At 46.3% G+C, this 22,460-nt stretch overlaps 1 protein-coding gene across 4 annotated transcripts in view; it reads left to right on the top strand.

Moving 5' to 3' along the window:
* The window catches only part of RAB30 (RAB30, member RAS oncogene family), a 47,373-nt gene that overhangs the window by 15,725 nt on the left and 9,188 nt on the right, over positions 1-22,460 (top strand). For 3 of the 4 annotated variants that reach the window (XR_004253017.1, XM_032183433.1, XM_032183441.1), the window contains exons 2-4: positions 16,593-16,693; positions 18,185-18,268; positions 22,045-22,228. Coding sequence is in view for 3 of the 4 variants with exons in the window: in XM_032183433.1 (XP_032039324.1) it covers positions 16,601-16,693; positions 18,185-18,268; positions 22,045-22,228 (361 nt within the window). In the remaining variant the exon portion in view is untranslated. Of the gene's footprint in view, positions 1-5,023; positions 5,038-16,592; positions 16,694-18,184; positions 18,269-22,044; positions 22,229-22,460 lie in introns of those variants that run through there. The other variant, XM_032183450.1, reaches the window with a different exon arrangement.

Here is a 22,460-nt window from a genome sequence, read left to right as displayed (position 1 = left end):
GAATGTGACTAGCTGGTATTAGCGTCAGGATAAAGTCTCCTAGCCAGGATGAAAAACATTTTCTCTGCAACATCCTTAAAGGACTAAAATTGGGTGGTGTCCCAGTGTCAGCCCTCTGCAACACAGCAACTTACAGACAGTTCTTTTAACTTGCTTTGGTTTTCTTTTATTTCCTTTTTTCTTCTCAGCCTACCTTTAACTCCCATTTTGCCTGTGTTTTGTCCTTTGCCTGTCCCTCCCAGTATCCACCCCCTCACACAGCAGTTCAGGAAAGCCCTGCACCCCAGATGGCCAGAGGGCAGCAGCCCTTTGTGGTGGTTTCACACCATAGGGCAGCTGAGCACCACCACACCACTCTCCCACTCCACATCCCAAAAGGAAGAGGGGGAGAAAATACAATAGAAAGGGCTCCATGGCTGAGGTGAGGACAGGGAAATTGCTGACCAGTTACTGTCACAGGCAAAACAAACTCAGCATAAGGTAGATTAATACAATTTAGTGCCTATTACTAACAGACTAGGGATGTGAGAAGTAAAAGCAAAATACAAACACCTTCCCTCATATACATCCTCTTCCACCTCCTGAGCAGTGCAGGGCAATGGGGGCTGTGGTCCGTCCCTGACACTTTATCTCCACTGCTCCTTCCTGGTCACTCTCTGCCCCTGCTCCCTGTGGGGTCCCTCCCACGGGATGCCATCCTTCCTAAACTGAGCCTGTGGGGGCTGCCCACAGGCTGCAGCTCTTCGGGAACTGGTCCCACACGGCTCCGTCCCATGGGGTCCATCCCCCAGGAGCAAACTGCTCCAGCACGGGTCCCCCACGGGTGGGTGGCAGCTCCCCCTAGATCCCCTGTTCCTGCGTGGGCTCCTCTCCACAGGCTGCAGCTCCCTGACCTGGAAAGCCCTGTTGCCTGTGCTTTTGGCTTATTTTCTGGGTGAAAGAGCTGATTCTCCTTGTCGTGGCTGTAATTGCAATAACTCTAGCAACCTCAAAATTGCAGCACTGTGGTGTGGGTAAGGGTTAATGTGTGAGTCTTTTGTTACACAATCCAGTGTTTCTGAGCTGAAAAAATATTGTGGAAATCTGTTTATCCCATCCTGGATGCAAAATGATTTTTTTTTTTTTTTGGTATGTTCATGCTGCAGGGTCTGATCTGCAGCTCTGCAAACACAGCCTGTCCTTGGTCAGGGAGAAGGAAGATGAGGGAACGCCTTCCTTTTACCACATATATAAAAGATGAAGGATCCAAACTAGTTACCCTTGTACATCCCATTGCCTTAGGCTAATTTGCTAGGGCACCCCTGATCTCAGCTCAGTGTCAAGCTGAAGCATGGCCTGGTGTGGTTTGTTGTAGCGGTGAAGGATCCGCAGGGTGAACAACCCCCCAGTGCCCATCGCTTTGTTCGGATGTGGCCCTCAGTGTATGTACTCAGTGAGTTTGAGTGCAATGCTGCAGTGTTGTACCCCAGCTGCTTTTCAGAGAGTTTAAGCGCAGGCGCTTGTGGTTTTCATTAGCGAAGGGACTGCTTTCCAGGGCGCGGTTGTGCAACTTTTGCAATCCCGGCAGATGGGGGTGGGAAATGTGGCAGGAAAAAGCCTAACCCACAGAGGAGCATCGCTTCCAGCAGCTTATAACAAACACGATTCCTTAGGGTCCTGTTGTTCCTCCCAGACAAAAGAGCCAGAGCCTGGGAGTGCAGAGGAAGGCTCACAGGAGGGGAAGGGCTGCACATAAAACCAGCAGAAGAAGCCATGGTGGTGAAATTGGTGACGTAAAGCTCCTGTGTGGGCATCCTGCGCTTCCCAGGCCTGTAGCGTGCAGCCCAAGAACAAAAGGCAGCGAGCACGGCTGGAAGGAGCCGGCTCTCTGGGGGCCTGCTCCTGAAGTTACAGCCAAATTAGCTCCTGCCTCTATTCAGTAAATCTGCTCTGATGAAATGTGTGCATTGCTGGTGGTGCAGGGTTCACTGAATGTCTCGAGTTCACGAGCAGTTATTAGGAAAACATTCCCTTCTAGCCATGAAAAAAGGCATTTCTGTTGTCTCCTCTCCTCCAAAACACACAAGTTGGAGAGTCAGGGATTTTCTTTTGCCATGACAACCAATGAAACTGCAGAGCCATGTGATTTCTCTATCCTTCCTATGATTAAATCTTTTTTTTTTTTTTTTTTTTTTTTTTTTTTAAGGGCCATGTTGCCAGCAGAGTTGGGAAACATCAGGTGTTATTTGTTTTTCTCATGTAGATTAGGCAGGATTTAATTTGCACGTTTGCTTGGGAGCCTGAGTGAGCCGGGGGATATTGATATTTCCATGATTCATGTTATGAACAGTGTCTTAGTTCAGAATTACTATTTTGTACTGAAGCATCATTTTTTTTGCTCTTTCCTGACACTCTGGTATTCTTAATGGTGTCCTGGCTGCTGCAGGACAAAAACCACCATGGGACCTAGGAATGCTGCTGAACAGTGGTGAGGTTTAGAGACCTTGGGGATGCTGGTTTATGTGTGATACAGACAGATCAGAGAGAGACTTTGTGACCCAATAAATATCTTCTCATTCTTATGCTGGGGAAAGGTTTCTGAAAATATAAAGATTTGGTGCCTAGTCCTGCTGCCACGGAAATCCATGCAAGGTTTGGACTTTGGATCCCCTGGCTCCAGTTCTGAACACTTCACGTGAACCTAAAGCCTGGGGCTGGTGTTACTGTCAGCAGGCTCGAGTGCCAGCATTTATCCTCTCTTTTAAAAATTGCTGTCTTCTGTCAGGACTTTCCCCAGGGTGCCAAATATAGATTTGACACTGAAAAAAAAAAAATAAAAGAAAAAAGAAAACTGAGAGAAGCTCTGTTGCTAAGGAATAAAAATAAGTGGTCACAAATACAGAGCTGACATGCATCCGGCTTCTCCACGACCATGAAGCTGTATGCGTGTGAGTTCTGTAGCTGGGTGACAGCAAGCACTTCCCAGACTGCACGCGTCGTGTGGGCATCGGTGCCTAAGGAGGGCTGGCTACTGTTTGCTCTAGGTAAACAAAAGGAAATAATTTCCTGCTTCCTAATATTAGCCCTGAAGAGGTCAAAACTCAAGTCAGCCGCTGCCAGATCAGGATGAGTAAAGGACAAGTTCTGAATTTTGATGTGTAGCCCAGCAATGTCTATATTGGAAAAGCCCTGAGAGATTATGTGTGTGATAGGAATATATTTCTGAGCAAAGGGTGTGTGTGTGCTGGGCATTGGAAGATCTTGGGCTGTGTCATAGGGCTGTTGTATGTGGACAGCATCAGAAGGGTGAATATCAGTGCTGCAGAAGCTGCAGTTGCTCCTTGTTCTCTACAAATGCAAATCTCTATCAGCAAATCTCTGCAATAATTTATTAACCTGGGTGGCTGGAGACATGGAGAAGCTGAGCAGGGAGCAGATGTGAGCAGAGGTGAGGACGTGATTTATGTGGGCTAGAGACTGCTGTGACCAGCACTGTAGTTTAATGTGTGCATGCACATCATGCATATGCAAAGCTTTTTTTTGTGGGCCTCAAGGTACCACTTGCTGTACCAGCTCTAAATAATAAATCTAAAGGACCTTGCCTCTGGAACACTCCCCCCCTGTCATCCCTACACAGATTTCAGGCCCTTAGGTAAGCTATTTGAGTAATGTCTCTGCAGAGGTAGGAGACCTTGAGCAGAAAGCTTCCACCAAGAGCTGCTTTTTTGCTTTTGGGGATTTCTTTTAGTGTCAATTTTAACCCACATAGCCTCTTGAATTGTAGCCAGCCACCCTAGATGGGAAACTGTACTTTGGCAGTGGTTTAGGACATGTGAAAAGTACTTTAACCAACTATAAGGGGAATTGAAAGTTGGCCACGTGTTAGCATGTGAGCTAAAATTTTGCCAGAACATGAATACAGAATTGTAGTCTAGTCTGGAAAAGACCTTCAACGTCATAAAGTCCATTCCTTACTCTTTGAAGAGACTGATGATATCCTTATAAAGCCCTTACACAGGAGCCATCTTGATGAGAAATTGCCATTACAGACATAGTAGTGATGATTAAAGTACTTTTCTATAGCAATGAAATTGTGGGAGGTGCCTGTATGGCCAGCACCTACAGGGTTGGGATGGTTTTGTGGCATCAGTCCTGTTTTGTTCCCCCTGTTCCAGCTGGAAGCTGCTCCACTGAAAACAAAACTGTATTCTTGCAAGTATAATTGGAGCAGGCTTTGTTGTTAATTTGCAACAAATCCTGAAATGATGAATAGATGCAATAGTTCATACCTGCCATTACTTCAGGCATTGGAACAGGCTGCTCAGAGAAATGGTGGAGTCCCCGTCTCTGGAGGTATTTAAGGGACGTGTGAACATGGCACTAAGGGACATAGTTGAGTGATGTGGCAGGTTGATGGTTGAACTTAATGAGCCTGAAGGTCTTTTCCAACCTAAATGACTCTGATTCTATGACTTTCCATTTGGAAAGTATATTTTACCTGCTTTGCTGTGCATATAGGTGCATCGTTGCAGGATAGGGATCAGGACTGCACTTCTTCTAGCCGAGCTTTTTGGGTTTTCACTAAAGTTGCAGTTTTACACTTTGCTTCAGGCTATTTGGGCCAGCAGGAACTGCTGCCTGTCCTTTGTCCTGCGCTCCTGCTGCCTCCCCTGCATCTGGGGCCCTGCAGTCACCTACACCCGAGATCTGAGCCAAGTAAAATCTAATTCTGCTCTCCCATCCCCAAATTCTTTCCCATCTGGAACGGGTCCCAGCTGGCAGGGCTGGGAATAGCTGGGGACCTTCCCTTGGAGGCAGCAGGGCTTAGATCAACTTAAACCAGTCATGAAGCTACACCCAAGTCTCTCTGTTATTTCCCCTTTCTTCCTCCCTCTGAACAATTTGTTTTCATGAAACATCTGCTGCTCTGGCAGATTCCTGCAGTTAAAAATGTTCTGGAGCCTTTCCTTGCAGAAGTGCAGCTGCCTGCATATTCCCTGTCAGCTCAGCTGAAGGTTTGCTGTCAAATGACAGCATTTTTTAGAGGGGAAAACAATTGTACTGGTGGCATGGTTTTGTTACGAGGAAGAAATGTTTGTGTGTGCCCTTCTGCGTCTTCCAACGCACAAGCATATATGATGCTACAGGTAAAAGGTGCTTTCTTTATGGAAATAATAGGATTTTATTAATTGTCTCTGTTAGCTGATGCTATGGCATTTCCTCTGCCATCTTCACAGGGGTCTGTAGCTCTTAACTCTGTTTTATGGTACTCCTCCATCGCTTCATTTTCAAAAACTATTAATTTCTGGAAGAGAATTTTTCCTTTAAAGTGCATAACAAAGGCAGAATTCCTTAAAGACAAACGCACTGCTGCAAGTTGCCACCTTTCCCATTATGGTTGCACAGATGCGTAACACACAGCGTGGCTGGCTTGTGGCGAGTGTGTGGCTGAGAAAGAAGCCTCTGCTTGAAACATTACTGCTTTGTATCCTCATGCAAGTGTTTGTTAAACACAAAACAAAATAAAACTTTTTTAACAACCCTGCTCTGCAATAATAGGCTGTACTCTTGAATTGCTCTTTGCCGGGCAATGGCACTCAGGAGGTTTCTCTTAGCTCTGTACAAATGCTGAGGGCTGGGACAAACGAGACAGAAACAAACACAGCCGGTTTATTTTTAAGTGCCTTTTGACTTGTCTGCTCTTACACCTCATCTGAGACTCTTGCATCTTCAAGGTAAAGTGCTGCAAAGTGGCAAATGCTACTGCTTTCTGAAATCCTTTTTGTAATTGCCTTGTTCTCTCCTACCTCTGGGTACATGGAAGTGCTGGGCAGCTAAATGGCCTGCCTGAGGCCATGTGCCAAGGCAGCAGCAGAGCAGCACATAGCCCTGGAGATGCTAGCCTCTCCCTTGGTCCTCAAGGAGATGCTGCCTCACAAAATCCATATGCAGATGACCCACTTAAAGCAACTTACCTGCATGCTGCTAATAACTGCCCTAATAATTTTGTGCTTCTTCCTGGAAAAAAAAAACAACTTCAATTGGCTTGGGAAGACTTCGTTACTGTGCTTCAGAGTGTGATTTAAAACATATGAGAGATGCTGTTTAGGGATTGAGACTCTCATTGAAACATTATCTGTCCAAATAAGAAGGATGTGATTTATTTATTTCCAGAGGATTGTGATCTATCTTCCTCCCTTTGTCCCTTCATCAGTTTCTACAGTGCATGCACATAACAGCTGCAGTGTCTTGTTTTTTGCAGTCTTGGCTTTGATTCTTACTGTTTTAAGAGAACTAGCACAAGTGCATGTAACTGTAGTGGAAGGGCATGCATCTTCTCTTTGGAAATTCGGTGAAACAGGATGCAGACTGAACCTGGCAGAGATGATTAACAGGTACTGTGTCTGTTCCTCAGGAGGTGAGTCTGACAGAATATTAATAAGATCAACTTAATGGATGAAGTATGATGTCAAGAATGATTTTCATCTTGCTTATCAATTCTTCCCTTTACTGCTGGTATTGCTGATTTATTATCATATTTTGGAAATGTTGCTTGTAAGTCTGATATATCTGCCCCAAGCCACCAATCCAGAAGCCTATATACATACATATATATATATTTGTGGATACTGTTGTCCATTTTGAACAAGCAGCAAACTTTCATTTTAATATAACAGTTAGCTTTTTGATTGCCTCAAATAGGCAAAGATCCTTTACCATTCACCCACATTAATTATTGCCCCATCATAAGCCTCAATTTCACTTTTTCTTACCAAAGCCTTTTAGTGATGCCACATCACCAAAATGGGTGGTGAGGCCCTGGCACAGGCTGCCTAGAAGAGCTGTGGATGCCCCATCCCTGGAGGTGTTCAAGGCCAGGCTGGATGGGGCTTTGAGCAACCTGGTCTGGTGGCAGGTGTCCCTGCCCATGGCGGGGTTGGAACTGATGGGCTTTAAGGTCCCTTCCAACCCAAACCATTCTGTGATTCTGTGATCTTGCTGTCAGTGTTGCTGAACCGTTACTTCATCCCCATTAGCGGAGATATGTTGGGGCTCACTCTCAGTAGAGATCAAGGTCCTGTTGCCACCCTGAGGTGGACATCTCTGTGGCATATAGTTGTCAGTCTGGTCCACAGACATATCACCTTGGGGCCTAGACACCATGTAAGCAGTGTAAATACTTTATTTCTACCCATTTTTGCTTGTGGTGATACACATGAAAGTTTTGCAGCACCATGTGTTCCTTATTGCTCAGCGATTATTTTGTGTGAGCAGTGACTTGGTGCTGAAGCAGGTGAGGAGTGTTCTCACAACATAATCCTGGGCCTGCAGCCCCTATTGGTGTATGACCACCCTGTCAATCTGCATTTCTCACCATAGGTGCTTGTACTGTTCGAAGACCCTGGTTTGCCATAAATACAGGATTTGCTGTCTGTGCTGTTACTTGGGCTCAAGGTGTGAAGCCCTCAGACATGGGTGTAGAGTCCTTGCAGAGAGATCTTGACAGTCTAGAGGGCTGGGCAATCACCAGCTACATGACGTTTAACGAGCAAGTGCTGGATTCTGCACCTGGGAAGGGACAACCCTGGCTGCATGTACAGAGTAGGGGATGAGAGGCTGGAGAGCAGCCCCACAGAAAGGAATCTGGGGGTTCTAATTGCCAGCAAGTTGAACATGAGCCAGCAGTGTGCCCTGACAGCCAAAAGAGCCAACTGCACCCTGGGTCCCTTCCAACTCAGGATATTCTATGATTCTGTGATTCTATGTTCAATAGTTATTTCCAAAGTCGTTTCACCTCCTCTATATACAAAGCTTTTTTTTTTCCTTTTTTTTTTTCTTTCTTCTAATGACAAAACCAAATGTGAGCTGAGCTGCTGAATGTCTTTTTTGCCTCAGTCTTTACTAGCAGAACCACCTTCAGGAAGACCAGGAGAAAGTCTGGAATAAGGAATATGTACCCTTAGTGGAAGAGGATCAGGGCAGGGAATATAATAAGCAAAGTGGACATACAGAAGTCCATGGATGCTGATGGGATGCACCCAAGAGTGCTGAGGGAGCTGGCAGATGTCATTGCAGAGCTACTCAATAATCTTTGGTTGGTCATGGTGACTTGGAGAAGTGCCTGAGGACAGGAGAAATACAAACAATTCTACATTCAGGAAAGGCAAGAATGAGGAACCAAGAAATGACAGGCTGGTCTGCCTCACCTTGATCCTTGGGATGGTGATGGAGCACTGATGTTAGAAACCATTTCCGAGCACATGTAGGACAAGAAAATTATCAATAATAGTCAGCATGGATTTGTCAGGTGGAAGTCATGCTCGATCAACTTGATAAGTTTCTGTGTTGAAATAGCTGGCCTGGTAGGTGATGGGGGAGCAGTGGATATTGTCTGCATAGACTTCAGTAGGGTCTTTGAAATTGTGCCCCATAAGATCCTCATAGACAAGCTGTTGATGTATGTGCTGGATGGGCAGACAGCTTGAGGGATTGAAAACTGGCTGGATGACCAAGCCTAGAGGGTGGCATCAGTGGAGCAAAGTCTAGTGTGAGGCCTGTGACAAGTGGAGTATCTAAGGGGTTGGTACTGGATCCAGTTATGTTCAACATCCTCATTGATGATCTAGATGATGGGGCAAAGTGTGCCCTCAAAAAGTTTGCAAATGACACAAAACTGGGATGAGTGGCTGACAGAGGGTTGTGCTACCTTCCAGAGGGACCTTGACAGGCTGTGGAAATGGGCTGCATTAGGCAAAGCATTGCCAGTAGGTGTATAGAAGACCTGAAACCGTGGGATGCCATTGTGCTGGCCCAGCATGTCCTCACCAGTTATGTGGCATGACATAGCACAGCGTGGAACAGCACAACACAGGAGCTTGGTGCCATGTGGACCCCACAGTCCAGGCCCCAGGGTGCCTGGGTGCCACAGGGTGCACAGCCCTGCGGACGCTGATCTCAGCCACATGAAAGCAAGATTAGATGAGGCTTAATTCCTTGATACTTCTGCTAGGTTTGATGAAGTGACGTAAATGCCAGTAAATCACAAGTTGACTTGAGCAGAAAGCAAGAGGTGGAAATAACTCCTCTTTTTAAATTAAAAAAGCATTCTTACAAAACAAAATCTTACTAGCATTTTTTTGAAAAGAAAATCTCATATCATGGTCTCTGACAAAAACAAAGCCCAGTGATCAACAGCAGTAAGATGCATCATTATAGTTAAAACTCAAGTTTTCTTGGACAAGCATTTATAACCCCAAACATCTATTGTACACATTCATATTTCATGGTGCATCTTATGTCATTGGTTAATGACATACAGCTATGCTACTTCCGCATTTGTAACCTCATATGAGTCATGATGTTCTGGTAAATATCCAAATCCTATATTTATGATAGCTTTTCCCTTATCTTATCAAAAATGGTGGTGTCAGTCTAATCTAGCAAATGTTTATCAGAACTCTGTCACCCAGCGCCAAGATATCTCCACGTACAACCACGACACCACTGAAACCATGCCAACCCCACGAACTCACACATCATGAGACTTTGCATTTTACCCAGTTGACACACAAACTTTTCTTCGGCATCAAAGATGAATCATTCCTCCTTTGGAGTTGCCACACGTAGCTGGTGTTGCTGCTTCTCCCTCTGGTTCAGCTGTGGTGGGGGGGCATCTGCTTAAAATACAGCTCCCAGTTACAGCAAGCTGGACCTAAAAAACTTTTCTGGCTTTTCCATGCAAGGCACATTTCAGTTAGTGCTTGGCTGTAGCTTAGAAAAAATAAAAATCATTTTGTATTTTTTTTTTCTTTTGGGAAAAGACTGTTGTTTTTGAGTGGATAAAGCAGCATTTTTGGCTGTATTTCTGGCAGTGCAGTTTTCCACACTTGGAAGTCAGCCTGTCTGCTGTGCTGGTTGATTCTTTAACCTCTTCCATGCAAAAATGTGTTGCTGTGCAGTACACAGCTTGGTATTTGGAATGGTGGATGTGCACGTCAGCACTTTTTTTTTTTTTTTCAGTCCTAAAGAAATGGATTTTCTATTTGTTATTTTTTTCAGGTAATGTGCATGCGAGATTTTTCCTAAGTAATGCAGAAATTAGAGAGTTTGTCTATCTATGTGAGTAACATAATCACTGATTAACAGTTCGGTCCTCAAATATATTTGATGGAATATAACTTATTGTCAGTGTGTGGTATCTTGCACCTCTGTGGCCATTCCCAGTACTGAAGAGCATTAGAAATGGGTTTGTGGGAATGAATGACACTGGTGCTGGATTTACCTGCTGGCTTATGGAGAAGCTTATGGAGAAGGAACATATAAACCATGACCTGACTGAAGTAGTTCACTGAGCTCCAAATTTTATCTGGTGGCAAAAGAAGTAAGGGGAAAGCCTGTGTGCTCTGTGCAGTCATTGATGGAAGCCCCTCAGCTTTAGCTTTTCTATTATGTATAGAAACGTCTCTGTGAGACGCAAGAACTAGCCACTGTGCCACTTAGCTCACTTTGTTTCTGCAAAAGAAATATCCTGAGCAGAGGCTTAAGGGCAGGAATCCGTCCAAATAACTTTGTGTAGGGCTGAGGTTTTCACAATACACTGCTTTTTCCAGCTGGAAGCCTTGGATGCAATTTGCCGTTTTTTTTTTTTTTTTTTTTCTCCCCAATATTTGTCTAGACTTCTGGAGGGCTAGCAGATGTCAGCCAATGCTGATGAGGGTGCAGCATGCAGGGCAGCAACCCCCCAATTTTCCCTGCACTACTTTTATGGTAATTCAGTGTCTCCTGGAAGGGCGAGATGGACTTACTGACCCTGAATTTGTCAGTGGTGGTGTGAGTGCACTGTAAGCCCCACGCACCCTGGAGGTGCTGGGTGTAGTAGGTGGCTCATGGACTAAATTAATCTGTGTTTCTGCATGGGAAATCACACTTAAAAGTATGGCATTTCTTCATTTGAAACCTTCTCCCTTCCTGCAAGGGACTAGCCTTGATGAAGAGACACCTTTAGGGTTGCCAGTGTGCAGGCAGCTGCGTGCTGCTCCCCTGGAACAGAAAGTGTGATGGGAGGAGATGAGAAATGCCAGACCGTGCAGCCCTATGTGTAAGCGATAAATCTTTCTATAGAATTAGGAAAAATGGCCCTGGAATTTTAATATCCTACCTAAATGAGAGCATGGATCCCATCTGCAAGTGGCTTTGCCTCTGCAGAGAGAGCATAGAGTAGGGCTGTGCTGATCCAGGTTCTAATGGGGATGAAGTCTCTCTTAATTCTTTCTGTTTGGGTGGAAAAAAATTAAACTTTGTGAAAAGAAGGAGTGAGGAACTTGGGCAAGGGGTGGGAGGAAATCTAGGCTGCTGCTTCTCAGAGGGGCATGAGCTGGGCTCATGCTTGGCAGGCACATGCTGCTTGGGTTGGCAGGTGCTCTGGAAATGAAAATATTTTATCCTGCCTTACGTAATGCAGTAGCATGTCCAGAACTGAGTCCCCTGCAATTTTCTGGCCTGCAAGGAATAATTTTCTGCTTGAAATCTTAGCTTTAGTGATGAATTTTCTGGGTCATACGGCATGTGCCTTCAATGTAATATCTGTATACAAAACAGTTACTGTTTGAACTTCAGTTGTTTAGGTAAATTTATTTTTGTTTATAGCTGTTGGACGATGAAGAGCAGAAAATCTTTCTTCTTTGAGTTGTGTAAATACATCAAAACCCACCCTGGCCTACCAGATAGATACAGCAGGTGGAAGAGGCTGCAGATTCTTCTCTGTGTCTAATTGGTAAATGTGTGTTGTGAGGATTTGAGGTGGAATAAGGCTGGGATGCATATTAGTGCAGTGCCTGGCTTAATGTAGTGCCTCAGTTTCACTCTTTATCCCTAAATGGGGAGAAGCCCTTGCAGTGGGGATTGAACCCTAGGCTGTGGATAGCCGTGCATGACCAAACACCATGCGTGGATCTGAATCAGGTGGCTGCACTAAGCATGCTCGGATTTGGAGACAGTGGTCCCCTGACCGCTGCTGAACATACCCATGTCTCTGACACTCCTGCAGGCTGCAGGAACTGAAAATCCACGAGTGGAAGTGGTAGGGAGAGATGATGATGCCATGCTCTGCAATGTGCTCCCTGCTCTGGTTGTCACCTGGCCCTACAGAGCTGGAACTGTGGTTCCACGGACTCACCAGCCTCTGCAAGTCAGGAGGGACTGAAATGTTGTGGGGATAAAGAAACAAGAAGTTATTTCTGTTTTGCTTTTCTAAAACAAAGGTGTTGAAACATTCTCTAAGACATAAAAGATTTTTGACTTCAGATGAAGGCTGTTCGTGTTTCCTGAGGACGCGTTATCTGGTGATCTTCAGAGGTTGCAGGCAGAGGTTGGCACACCTTGTGGCTGACCAAGACAGGCTTGCCCTTTTGAAGTCTCCCACTTCACTTTTGGCTCCATGGGCCAAAACAGCTGAGGCAAAACCATCATCCTAGAACCTGCTCTTATCAAGCCTAGAGGTGAAAATTCTTCTTCAAGCAAAGGAGTTGAGAGAAAAGTGCCAGGGATTTCTTCACCAACTGAAAACCTCATTCATACTTGTGTTCTGTGCAGTGACTACAAAGACTCACCAGTAAAAAAAATGGTGTGGGACAGGCAGGGTAGGAGTTTCATCCATTTGAAGGAGAACTTGATCACTCTAAAGCCATTAGCATCTCCCAGATAGTTTTTAAACCTCTGCCTCATGTTTTTGCCGCTTATTTGTTCCTCAAAGAGATTGAGCACGCCACAGTCAAAGCCATTCAGAGATGAGGAACCCTCTGTGCCCATCCGAGGTAATGGGTGAAAAATCACTGCAAAAAGAAGAAAAATACTTCAGATGGTAGAGAGGGCAATGGTAAACACTGTGAAGTAAACTGAATTGGATCAGGAAGAACTAATAGGTGAACAGAACAAATGCAGGGAGAGGACATCATGTGGGGAATAAATTAAATCAAGCCTGGAAACTGTGTTCTGTAAAGCGTGTCTGCAGATAAGCTCCTTGCCTTGTGGCATGTGGTGATCAGAAGCAGGTGGGCGTGTATCTCCCTTCTCCATCAGCTGTGCTTTCACATTTAGAGCCCATAGCAAGGTAAAGCAGAAGGCCAGGTCCTGCTGACCACGCTTACAGGAGAGTTTCTCTCACTGGGGCTCTGGGTGAAGGGGGAAGGACTGCTGGATTGCACCGGTGCTCACTGCACAGGGTAGGCAGCCCGTGGCTTCTGCGCGTCTTTTTCTGAATGTCTCCATGTCAGCTTGCTTGTGGGAACTTGCAGAGGGGGGAAGAAGGGGTGAAAGCACCCATCCCTGCTGTGCGCTTTCGTTACGGAGGGATCTCAACAGCCTTTTGGTTGAATTAGGATTAAATATGTGGTCACCCAGCTTCGAGTCATCCATCTTGGCCACTTGTTCCTGCCCCATGAAATCCACATGAGGAGCTGAGTGCTGAAATGGAGCAGAGCAGTGACCTCGGTTAAATAAAACCCTGCAAAACTCCTTCATTTTGAGATCTGTGCCTGACCTGTGAGTGGTGGGAGCAGCACATGGCAGGCACAAGCGGCTGGGGCTTGGCTGGGGTGCGAGATGTACAAACTGCCTCCGGGTAAAAAAAAAAACAAAACAAAACAAAACAAAAAAACATGAAACTTGGTTTTCTGTCCTGCCGCAAGCTAGAGCATGTCTCTGTGCCATAGCTGGCCCAGTTTCTGATGAGAGTGGTGGTTTAAACAAATGTTCTGGTGGTGAAGGGTTGCTGAGGCATGGGTGGGCATCCTGTTCCCTGCCCTTGCTGCAGGGTTTTGTCTGTGCCAAAGGGGGTGGGACAGGCAGCTGCGGCCCCAGTGCCCTAAAGCAGTGTCCTGATGCAAGGCAGAGCCCCGTGCCTAGAAGCACAAAAAAAAAAAAAAAAAACAGAGGAGAAAAAAAGAGAGAAAAAATAAAAAGAAAAAGAAGAAAATAATATCCTTTTTAAAAAAAGAAGTGATGTGTGATGTATTGCTGAGACCCGCATTCCCAGCAGGAGAGCAGAGAGCGGGCAGAGGTTGAGACACATCTTCCCCGGGGAGCGGGAGGGCTGCGGGAGGCTGAGTCAGCAGGAAAGGTCACTTGGCTGAAAGGCTGAGTTGCGAAGGAGGCGATTTCGTAACGGTAACTGATGCAATGCCTTTCTGTTCGGGGCTGCCTGTCTGCGGCTGTGGGCATGCACGAGGGAGGAACAGCAGTTTTTGTGGCTGGGGGTGATAGGGCAGCGATGGTCAGCTTTGGCTGCCTGCTCTCCCTCCAAAGTACCCCTCATGTACTTTCCTCCCCTCCCATGCCCCCACTCCCACTGTACCCTTTTTCTGTTGCTTTAGCTCTGGCATTTAATCTCATCGTTGCACCGTTTGCTTTATGTCCCTGGCTTCTCTTTCAGTTCCAGTTTGGGGTCGTTATCACATACGATTAGTCTTGGAGCCTAATGAAGGGGATCAGACATAACTCTAGGGTATGTCTGAGCCATTTAGTGTTTCTGAGCTCAAAGATCTGCAGAGGAAGTTTATTTTTAGGCTTCCTGAGAAGATAAATTTGAATGTTGGATTGTTTAGGGTACAAGTAATATAAATGAAATTGCTCCAGGGAAGCAATGCCCTCTGGGATTTGAAGAATCCCAGGGATAATTATCTAGTGCTGAGCAAGTCTCGTTAGTCTTGAAATAGCTTTTAGTAGATGATCACATTTTTCTTCATGTTGGCTTGTCTGAAAGCTTGAAGCCGTGCATTAACATTTAGCCTTGATTATAAGTACCATCAGCATGTTCTTAAGACTGTCTTTATCATCCAGGGAAAGCCAGGCATGGGAAGTACAAAGCTATCACACAGCATAACAGTCCCAGAAAACAAACCAGAGCATTTTCAAAGCCTGCTCTTTTAGGGTCCTGCTCCTGCGAGGTTTGAGCATCCTCAGAGCTGCTCCAGCTGTTGCTGTGTGGTGGCACCATGCAGGTGACTGTATCTCCAGCTCAGCGATGAGGCATCCCTGTAGTGACTCAGCTGCGTCCCTTCTGACCGCCTGCCAACATGATGCAGGTCATTAGTCACTGATTGGTGAGGTTAGCCTTTTTTTAGGCTCCTGGAGAGGTCGAGGGTCACATAGACACCAAGCAGTTGCATCAGTGTTACCCCTCTGTTGCCTTCAGGTCCATCAGGTGCATGGTGGTGCTTGGAGAGCTGTTCCGGTGTGCTCTGTTGGGTTGACCCAACTCTGTGAGCAATCTGGAGCTTGACTGGGGATAGCAATTCCTTAATACAATTTTTCCCCGTATTTTTGCCTTTTCCTCACCACCCTCCATCTTCTGTGCTTCCCAGCTTTGGCTCTGTCTACTCATCCATAATCTATATGTGCTGGTAGGTTAGGTACCGTGCTCAGATATCCCAACTGATGGCTCATGGATCTGTCTCTTTACTGTCCTATGCCATTACTACAGACCAGGACTGAGGACAGGTCTTTAACACCAGTATTTTCTTGGACACAACCGCTCTGGGACACTGCCCTTCTTCTCCCTTGTCATACAATCAGAATCATGGAATCACCTCAGTTGCAAACGACCTTCAAGATCATCAGGTCCAACTGTCCACCTGACCTACCGAGTCCCATCCCAAAACCACATCCCTTAGTACTGTGGGTTTTCTGTCTGTCCCAAATCTCTGACCGAATCTCTTTTGCCTGTCTCGATGGCTACAACTCCCTCCTCTGGCCACACTGCCTGCAGCACCCTTGGGTGCTGTGGAGATGGAGGTGCATCCCTCGCTCCTTGCCCAGCTGCAGCAAGCTGCATGGGTCTGCTTGGCCTTCTCTGTGCTTTATGGGACTGAAGGAAGCCTGACAGGTCTTCCCCCACGTAGGCAATGCTGCCTGTATTCTGACACATTGCCAAAAAGCCAGTCCATGCATCCTGGCAAGGGGGTTGCACAGGATGTGTGTGTGTTGGGTTCCCCTGAACCTCCTGTTTTCTCTTCCCATTTGATACTTCTATACCAAGCTATCCTCACAAAATAAAAAAAAAATAAATCATCATAATTGCAACATTATTAGTAATATTTCTTCCTTTTTTAAAGTCCTCTGTTAATATACTTCAGCCAAACTGTTACCCCTGCTCCCTACTAATATTGTAGCAAATGAACTTTTCTTTACAGCAAACACCGCTGCTTTTATTTCTAACCAATTGCTCTGTTTGTTCTACACCCGTGTCCTCCCCGATCCCTGCTCTGCTGAAATGCAGCATCGATGACTCGTGGGATGTCACAGAAGCCAAAAACTGGTCGTGGCTGTGCAGTGGCTGACGTTGCTGGCCCAGGTGGACTCTGCCTGCGTGTTGCCACTGGGGCGGGGTGGGAAGGGCTCTTGTCCCTTATCTGGGGAGCCACACGCGTGCTGGGAAGACCTTTGTGCTGATAGTTGGAGGAATAAAGTTCAGTGGGAATGAAAGGACATTTCTCTAGCGGGAGGGAGTCAAAAATCAGAGCCGTCCTGTGGCGGAGCTGGACGTTCAGCGTGGGAGACGCAGCTTTGGCCACTGCTGCCCTTAGTTCACACTGTCTCACCTCCTCTCTCTCTTGCAGCTGCGTAAATGAGTATGGAAGATTATGATTTCCTCTTCAAAATTGTTTTAATTGGCAACGCTGGTGTGGGGAAGACCTGCTTGGTCCGACGCTTCACGCAGGTAAGGTCGGGCACCTGCCAGACGTGGGGCATTGCATGGGAGCACGGTGGTCTCCACCAGCACCCCCGCTCCACAGGCTTTTATTATCCATGCTTGCAGCATCCATGTTATCTGTACTGAAGTACCAGCATGAGCACTGCATCAGTAACTAGTGCTGTGTGTGGCTTTCCTGGGGTTCTGGTTTATTAGGACCTCCTGTTGCATTTCCTATGGACCTCTCATCCCATCCCTCCAGGGTGGACCAGCCTGCTGCTGTACTGAACTCTCTCTCGTGTTGTCCATTAGTAAATGATTAAATAATCTGGGTCCTGGGCTGTCAGCCCAGGGTCTTCTGTTAAACATCAGGCCAGGGATTGCACCTGAAACGTTACCAGGGGCGTTTAATGATGGTTTGAAGCAGTGGAGTGTGATTCTGGCAGCAAAATGAGATGTTGCATTGCCTGGGAAAAATCTGTGCTCCCTGTGTTTGTGGCTTTACGTACAGCAGCTCCTGAAAAGCTTGCAGTAACAGTGGGGGCCAGCTGAGCTCATATCTGCCTGATTGGGGAAAATGAATCAAATCCAAAGGTTTGAGGACTGTTTTCCCTTCTTCTGTGTAACAGAACAGCAGGAAGAGGACTAGGCACCTGTGATTTGGGCTCAGAGAAGAGTTTGCACGGTGTACTATAAAATGCAAGTTATGTTTCTTTTGTTGCTGTTGTTGCAATCCCTACTGGGAATCATCAGTTTAAGTTTTAAAACTGTAGTGATGTTAAACATGCTCTCTGCCTGTACCAGCTGCTGGCAATGAAGCTGGTTAGTCCCAAAGGGTTAACCACGAAGTCTGCAGCCGCCACTGCTGCCTGTGCTTTGGCAATGCTGCTGCTGCTATAGGGGATGGATGTGCCCCAAAAACAACACGGCTTTGCAGGCTGGGACACCAGAAATCAGAAAGCTCTGCTTGTTTTTGTTCAGTTGGCTGTTGCTCCTTTCTCAAAATCAAGCACTGCCTGCCATGGGCTGTGCTCTGGGGGCAGGATCTGGCCACTCAGGAGCTGCTGGGGGTGCCCTGGGGATCCCTTTCCTCACTGTGGCAGAGGGCAGAGGGAAGGCTCTCATCTCTTTCAAGGCGATGGAGAATTGGGTCAGAGGGACCCAACCTGCCTTTCCCCTGCCTCTTCTGAGTGCACAGAAGCAGAAGGGTTTTTCCTCTCTCCGTTTTCACTTTATACGTTTTCCTTTTCTCATAACGAGGAGATGGCAGTGGATTTTGTGGCTTCTTCTGATGGATGCTGTGGAGATGGATCAGTGTGCAGAGCCTGCCCTGGACTCTGTCCCCCCTACTTTGTGTGGTGAAGGAAGCGGGCACGTCTTTCAGTGCAGTTCCTTTAGAGGTGTTCTCCTGTCTAAGGAGCAAGGGAGGAGTAGGGATGGGAAAAAGTAAGGATGGGCACCCAGAGGGAAGTTTTCCTTGCTACACAACTTGTTAAACAAAACTGTGTTTTCTTTCAGGGGCTTTTCCCACCAGGCCAAGGTGCCACGATTGGAGTTGACTTTATGATTAAAACCGTGGAGATAAATGGTGAAAAAGTAAAGGTAGGAACCTGATGGTTTTCAGTATAAACTCATACGGTGGCACTGTAGTTTGGGTTTCTTGCTGCAGCATGCCTGCTGCTGGAAGGTCCAGAGCTGCCTGTCATGTCTTTGAAAATGCACCATCAGGAGCATGGAAAGGGGAGATGCCCCATCCCTGGAAGTGTTCAAGGCCAGGTTGGATGGGGCTTGGATCAACCTGGTGTGGTGGGAGGGTGTCCTTGTCCATGGCAGGGGGTTGGAATTAGGTGATCTTTAAAGTCCCTTCCAACCCAAACCATTTTGTGGTTCTATGAGATCTTGCAAAGCTCTGTTCTTGCTCAGAAGGCACAGAGATGGTGCCTGGCAGGGGTTGAGAAAGCGCAGAGAAGCATTTCAATGCAGCTTCCATTTACTGCACTGCTGGTACGATGAAATCTGTTGAGTTCCCACTGGGATGTGCCTGATAAAGGTTTTCTCCTGCTCCTGAGATGGCCGGTTCCTGGGATGGTGCAGTTCTGCAGAATGAAGGCTTGTTTCCTACTTCTGTTGAGTTATAGACCTGAAAGAATATATGTTATGCTTGCTGGTGCTTTGGTCAACAGGTTTTACTCAACCTGTGTTGGGCAGTGTCTCACTATTGACTCTTTCAGCTTCCAAGATAGGGTGGTTGCAACCAAATAATCACTGGGAAACTCCTTGTCCCATGCTACCTCCTGAACCTAGCTTGGGTATTGCTTGGCAGGGAGCTAGTTTGTCTGGGCTAAAACACACCAGGGCCCAAGTTAATGCTTTAATGGGATCCATGGTTCAGTTCTAGTGCTCAGAGATGTTGGCTGGCACCACTTAAGTCATTAGCAGAGCTTTCACCAGAGCTATTGTGGCGTTTGAGAGTTGGGAGAAGAGAATGAGCCTCTGATGTCAAGGTGTACAGGGTCCCTGACACCTGGAATTGTTTTTCCTGCACTAAACCCATGGGCATTGAAGTGAAAAACAACATTTTTTTCCTTGATACCTTCATCTTCTCTAGTGATGAGCAGGTGGGAGAGTGGCAGCAGTGTGACAGTGGCTGGGTGAACAGAGACTCGTTTTTAAGGGTGTGCAAGTGATGGGATGGAAACAGTGGACTTGCGCAGATTTTCAGCCCTGTATTTTTTTTCCACCTGTGTTTCAGTGCAGAGGCTTTTTGAGTAGAAAATCAGATGGAAATCAGATTTTAGAAGCATATCAAGAGGCTGCCACCCTGCTGCACAAGTTGCTGTGTGAAGAGCTGTACGTTTGCTATGGCAAGTGACGGTCCTTGACCAAAAGGCCTTGCAGCCTGAGCAGGTGGAGGACAGCCCAAAAAGCCCACTCCCAATGCCCACGACTGGAGTAAGTTGGAGAGCCACAATGAGAGCAGGGTGGGAAGAAGCTTACTAGGACACATTTTGGTATTTGAACAAGTCTTAGAGTCTGAAAGGCAAAATGATTCCTTTCTGTCTCTTGCATTGGTGCAGGCAAGGACTGAGCTTGTAGCTGAAACTTTCTGAGCAAGCAGCGCCAGTGAGAGTAAACATTTAATAAGTGGGAAAAGCAGGGATGACTCAGAGCTGAGAGGGGAAAAAATGACATCTCAGTCAAACGAGGCACCAGCTCATGGAACAGTGCCAAGCTGTGACTGCTTCAGTGCCAGGCAGCATCTCCTGCATGGCATTGGGATCCAGGGTCAGAGCAGAGCCATTCACCAAGGAGGTTTTAAGACTTAAAAAAAAAATACATGTGTGTGTGTGTGAATCAATTTCTGGGAAAAATACTTTCTCGCTTTAAAATTGCATTTGAAAGTCAGAGGAGAGAGCCTTGCTAGCATGAGAGTTGTGTGCAAGCCATTTCAGATATGAGTGGATACTAAGACTCGCTGGCAGATAAACCAAGACAGCCCTTTGCATTTTATTTTATTTATATATATGTGTGTGATCATTTCTAACAAAACCAAAAATATGTGCAATGTATGTACTGAGAGGCTACACACATTCGATAGTAATTATAGTGCCAGTCAAAGATAAGCATCCTCACTGCTACAAACACAAGGCTCTGCTGTGTACCTGTGATGTACCTGTGATCTTACTGCACTTGGTAAAAATGTACTAAGTGCATTGTACCTGTGATCTTACTGCACTTGGTGAAAATGTCCATGTGCAGAAAGCTGAACATACCTGAAAATGCTGGGGGAGAGGAAAGTATCATCTGGCTCCTAGAAAATTAACATCCAGGTAACTGTTTTCTGCAGGTAGAGTCACAGGCCTGGCCAGCAACAAACCCTCTCCCCCATTTGATTTCAAAGTCCCTTACATTAAAGCGGTGGAAAAGCATGGTCACATCAAGTCTTAATCTGACAGAGATCTTTTCAATAAATGAAATGCAAACTAGAGTTAGCCACTAGACAAAGCTGTATATATTTTTCCTGGGAAATAGCTGCAAAACAACAGCAGCAAAATTATCTGTATTTTTTCTATCTACTGAAGTTTGTAGGTTGGTTTGTTTTAAACAGAACTTGTTTGTTATCTAAATTTTGTATGCAAGTAATGTCACACATGGTTTCGTGTGGCCCTTAACTGCAGGTGCCATATTCAGCTATTTAAACACAGCTATGCTGAGAAATTAAGCTCAAAGGTGCCAGGAGCTGTGAGCCAGCAGCAAATTCCTTCCTCTGCAAAAATGTACTTTTTCAGAATCATACCCCACATCTGAAAGCTGCTAATGGGGGCTCTTGTTTCAATCTCACATATTTGAGTAGCTGACATAGTTTGACACTGGAACTGGGCAAGAACAAGGCTTGCTCTATTATGGGCAGCTGTAAATATGGAAAAAATTTCAAATACTTTTAACTTGTTCTTCCCAAAGTACACAGGATTCTGGCTAGAAATCAGCCTTTTGCATACTAAGTTCCAGGGAGGGGTGCTTAAAAAATAAAAGCTGAAGCAGAGAAATGCTCTTTTATGCTGAAATATTTTCTTTTGGGATGCTTTTCTTTGCCTGCTTTTTGAAAAGTTGTGGTTTTGATGAGCCACCAAAAGCTGTCAGATGGTTGTTACAAAAATGGTACATGTTTGTTTCATATTGGGAAATGAATGTTGTTTTTTCTGGACCCAGGGAGTTTGCCAAACAGCGGTTAAGCTCATGACCTCTTAGCTATAGTTAGGGACCTGCCAGCCACTTCTACACATCAGGAAGGAAGGCGGCAAGCAGCTGGGCGGGATGTCTGAAGTTTTGTAGAGGAAACATGTCAGAGTCCTTGGATGAGCCTTCAGCTGCAAACCTGAGCTTTGTCCACTCCTGTGGTTTCCACCCTTCAGTGCTTCATCTCGGGATAACTAACTAACCTTGGGAGCTACAGGAGTGGCTTCCTTATTCCTTCTGGAACAGACCTTGCTGTGGGTTTGACTGCAGGGCAAGGAAGAGAGAGGAGACCTCCTGCCTTTGGTGCCTGTGTTGTAATTCCAGGCCAACAGCTCCGGCCAAGGGAGATGCTGCAAGTCCTGTGAACACTGATGGACCTACAGCTTGCTGGGGAAGTCGGCAGCAATGCCAGCTGACTTTGTGCCTTGCATTTCAATTTGAAAAGGCAGAAATGGAAACAAACAAGCAAAAAAAGGTTGGGGGATGGAAAGCCAATGGGGAGAAGAGCTAAGTGTTTTCCCAGCAGTGGTTGTACCCTGGAGGCATTTAGGTCAAAACAGTGCTTCTACCAAAGCAAAAAAAAAAAAACTTAAAATGATTTTTTTTTCTCCTCTCCCTGCTCCCCCTTTTTGTGCCAAAAGCTGCAGATCTGGGACACGGCAGGACAGGAGCGGTTCCGGTCCATAACGCAGAGTTACTACCGCAGCGCCAACGCCTTGATACTCACCTACGACATCACCTGCGAGGAGTCCTTCCGATGCCTCCCCGAGTGGCTGAGAGAAATCGAGCAGTATGCCAGCAATAAGGTCATCACCGTGCTAGTGGGTAAGTCAGGGGCCTCCCTGGCGGGGTGGTGCAGCGATGGTGGGCACTTGGTGGCAGATGGAGGTGTTGGAGGGAGGAAGAAGCGGATCTGCGTGTTGTGGAGGTGCAGGAGGCTCAAACTGGTGCAAATAAAGCAGAGCTGTAACCGTGTGTGGGTGCAGCTGGTGCCTTAAACACACTCGCTTGGACCATTCCTCCTGCAGACAACCCCAACATGCTGGTGGAGATGTTC

This window comes from Aythya fuligula, chromosome 1 (assembly GCF_009819795.1).
Source record: "Aythya fuligula isolate bAytFul2 chromosome 1, bAytFul2.pri, whole genome shotgun sequence".
Lineage (NCBI taxonomy): Eukaryota > Metazoa > Chordata > Aves > Anseriformes > Anatidae > Aythya > Aythya fuligula.
Note: the sequence above shows the minus strand (reverse complement) of the source record. Positions and strands in the feature narration are given on the sequence as shown.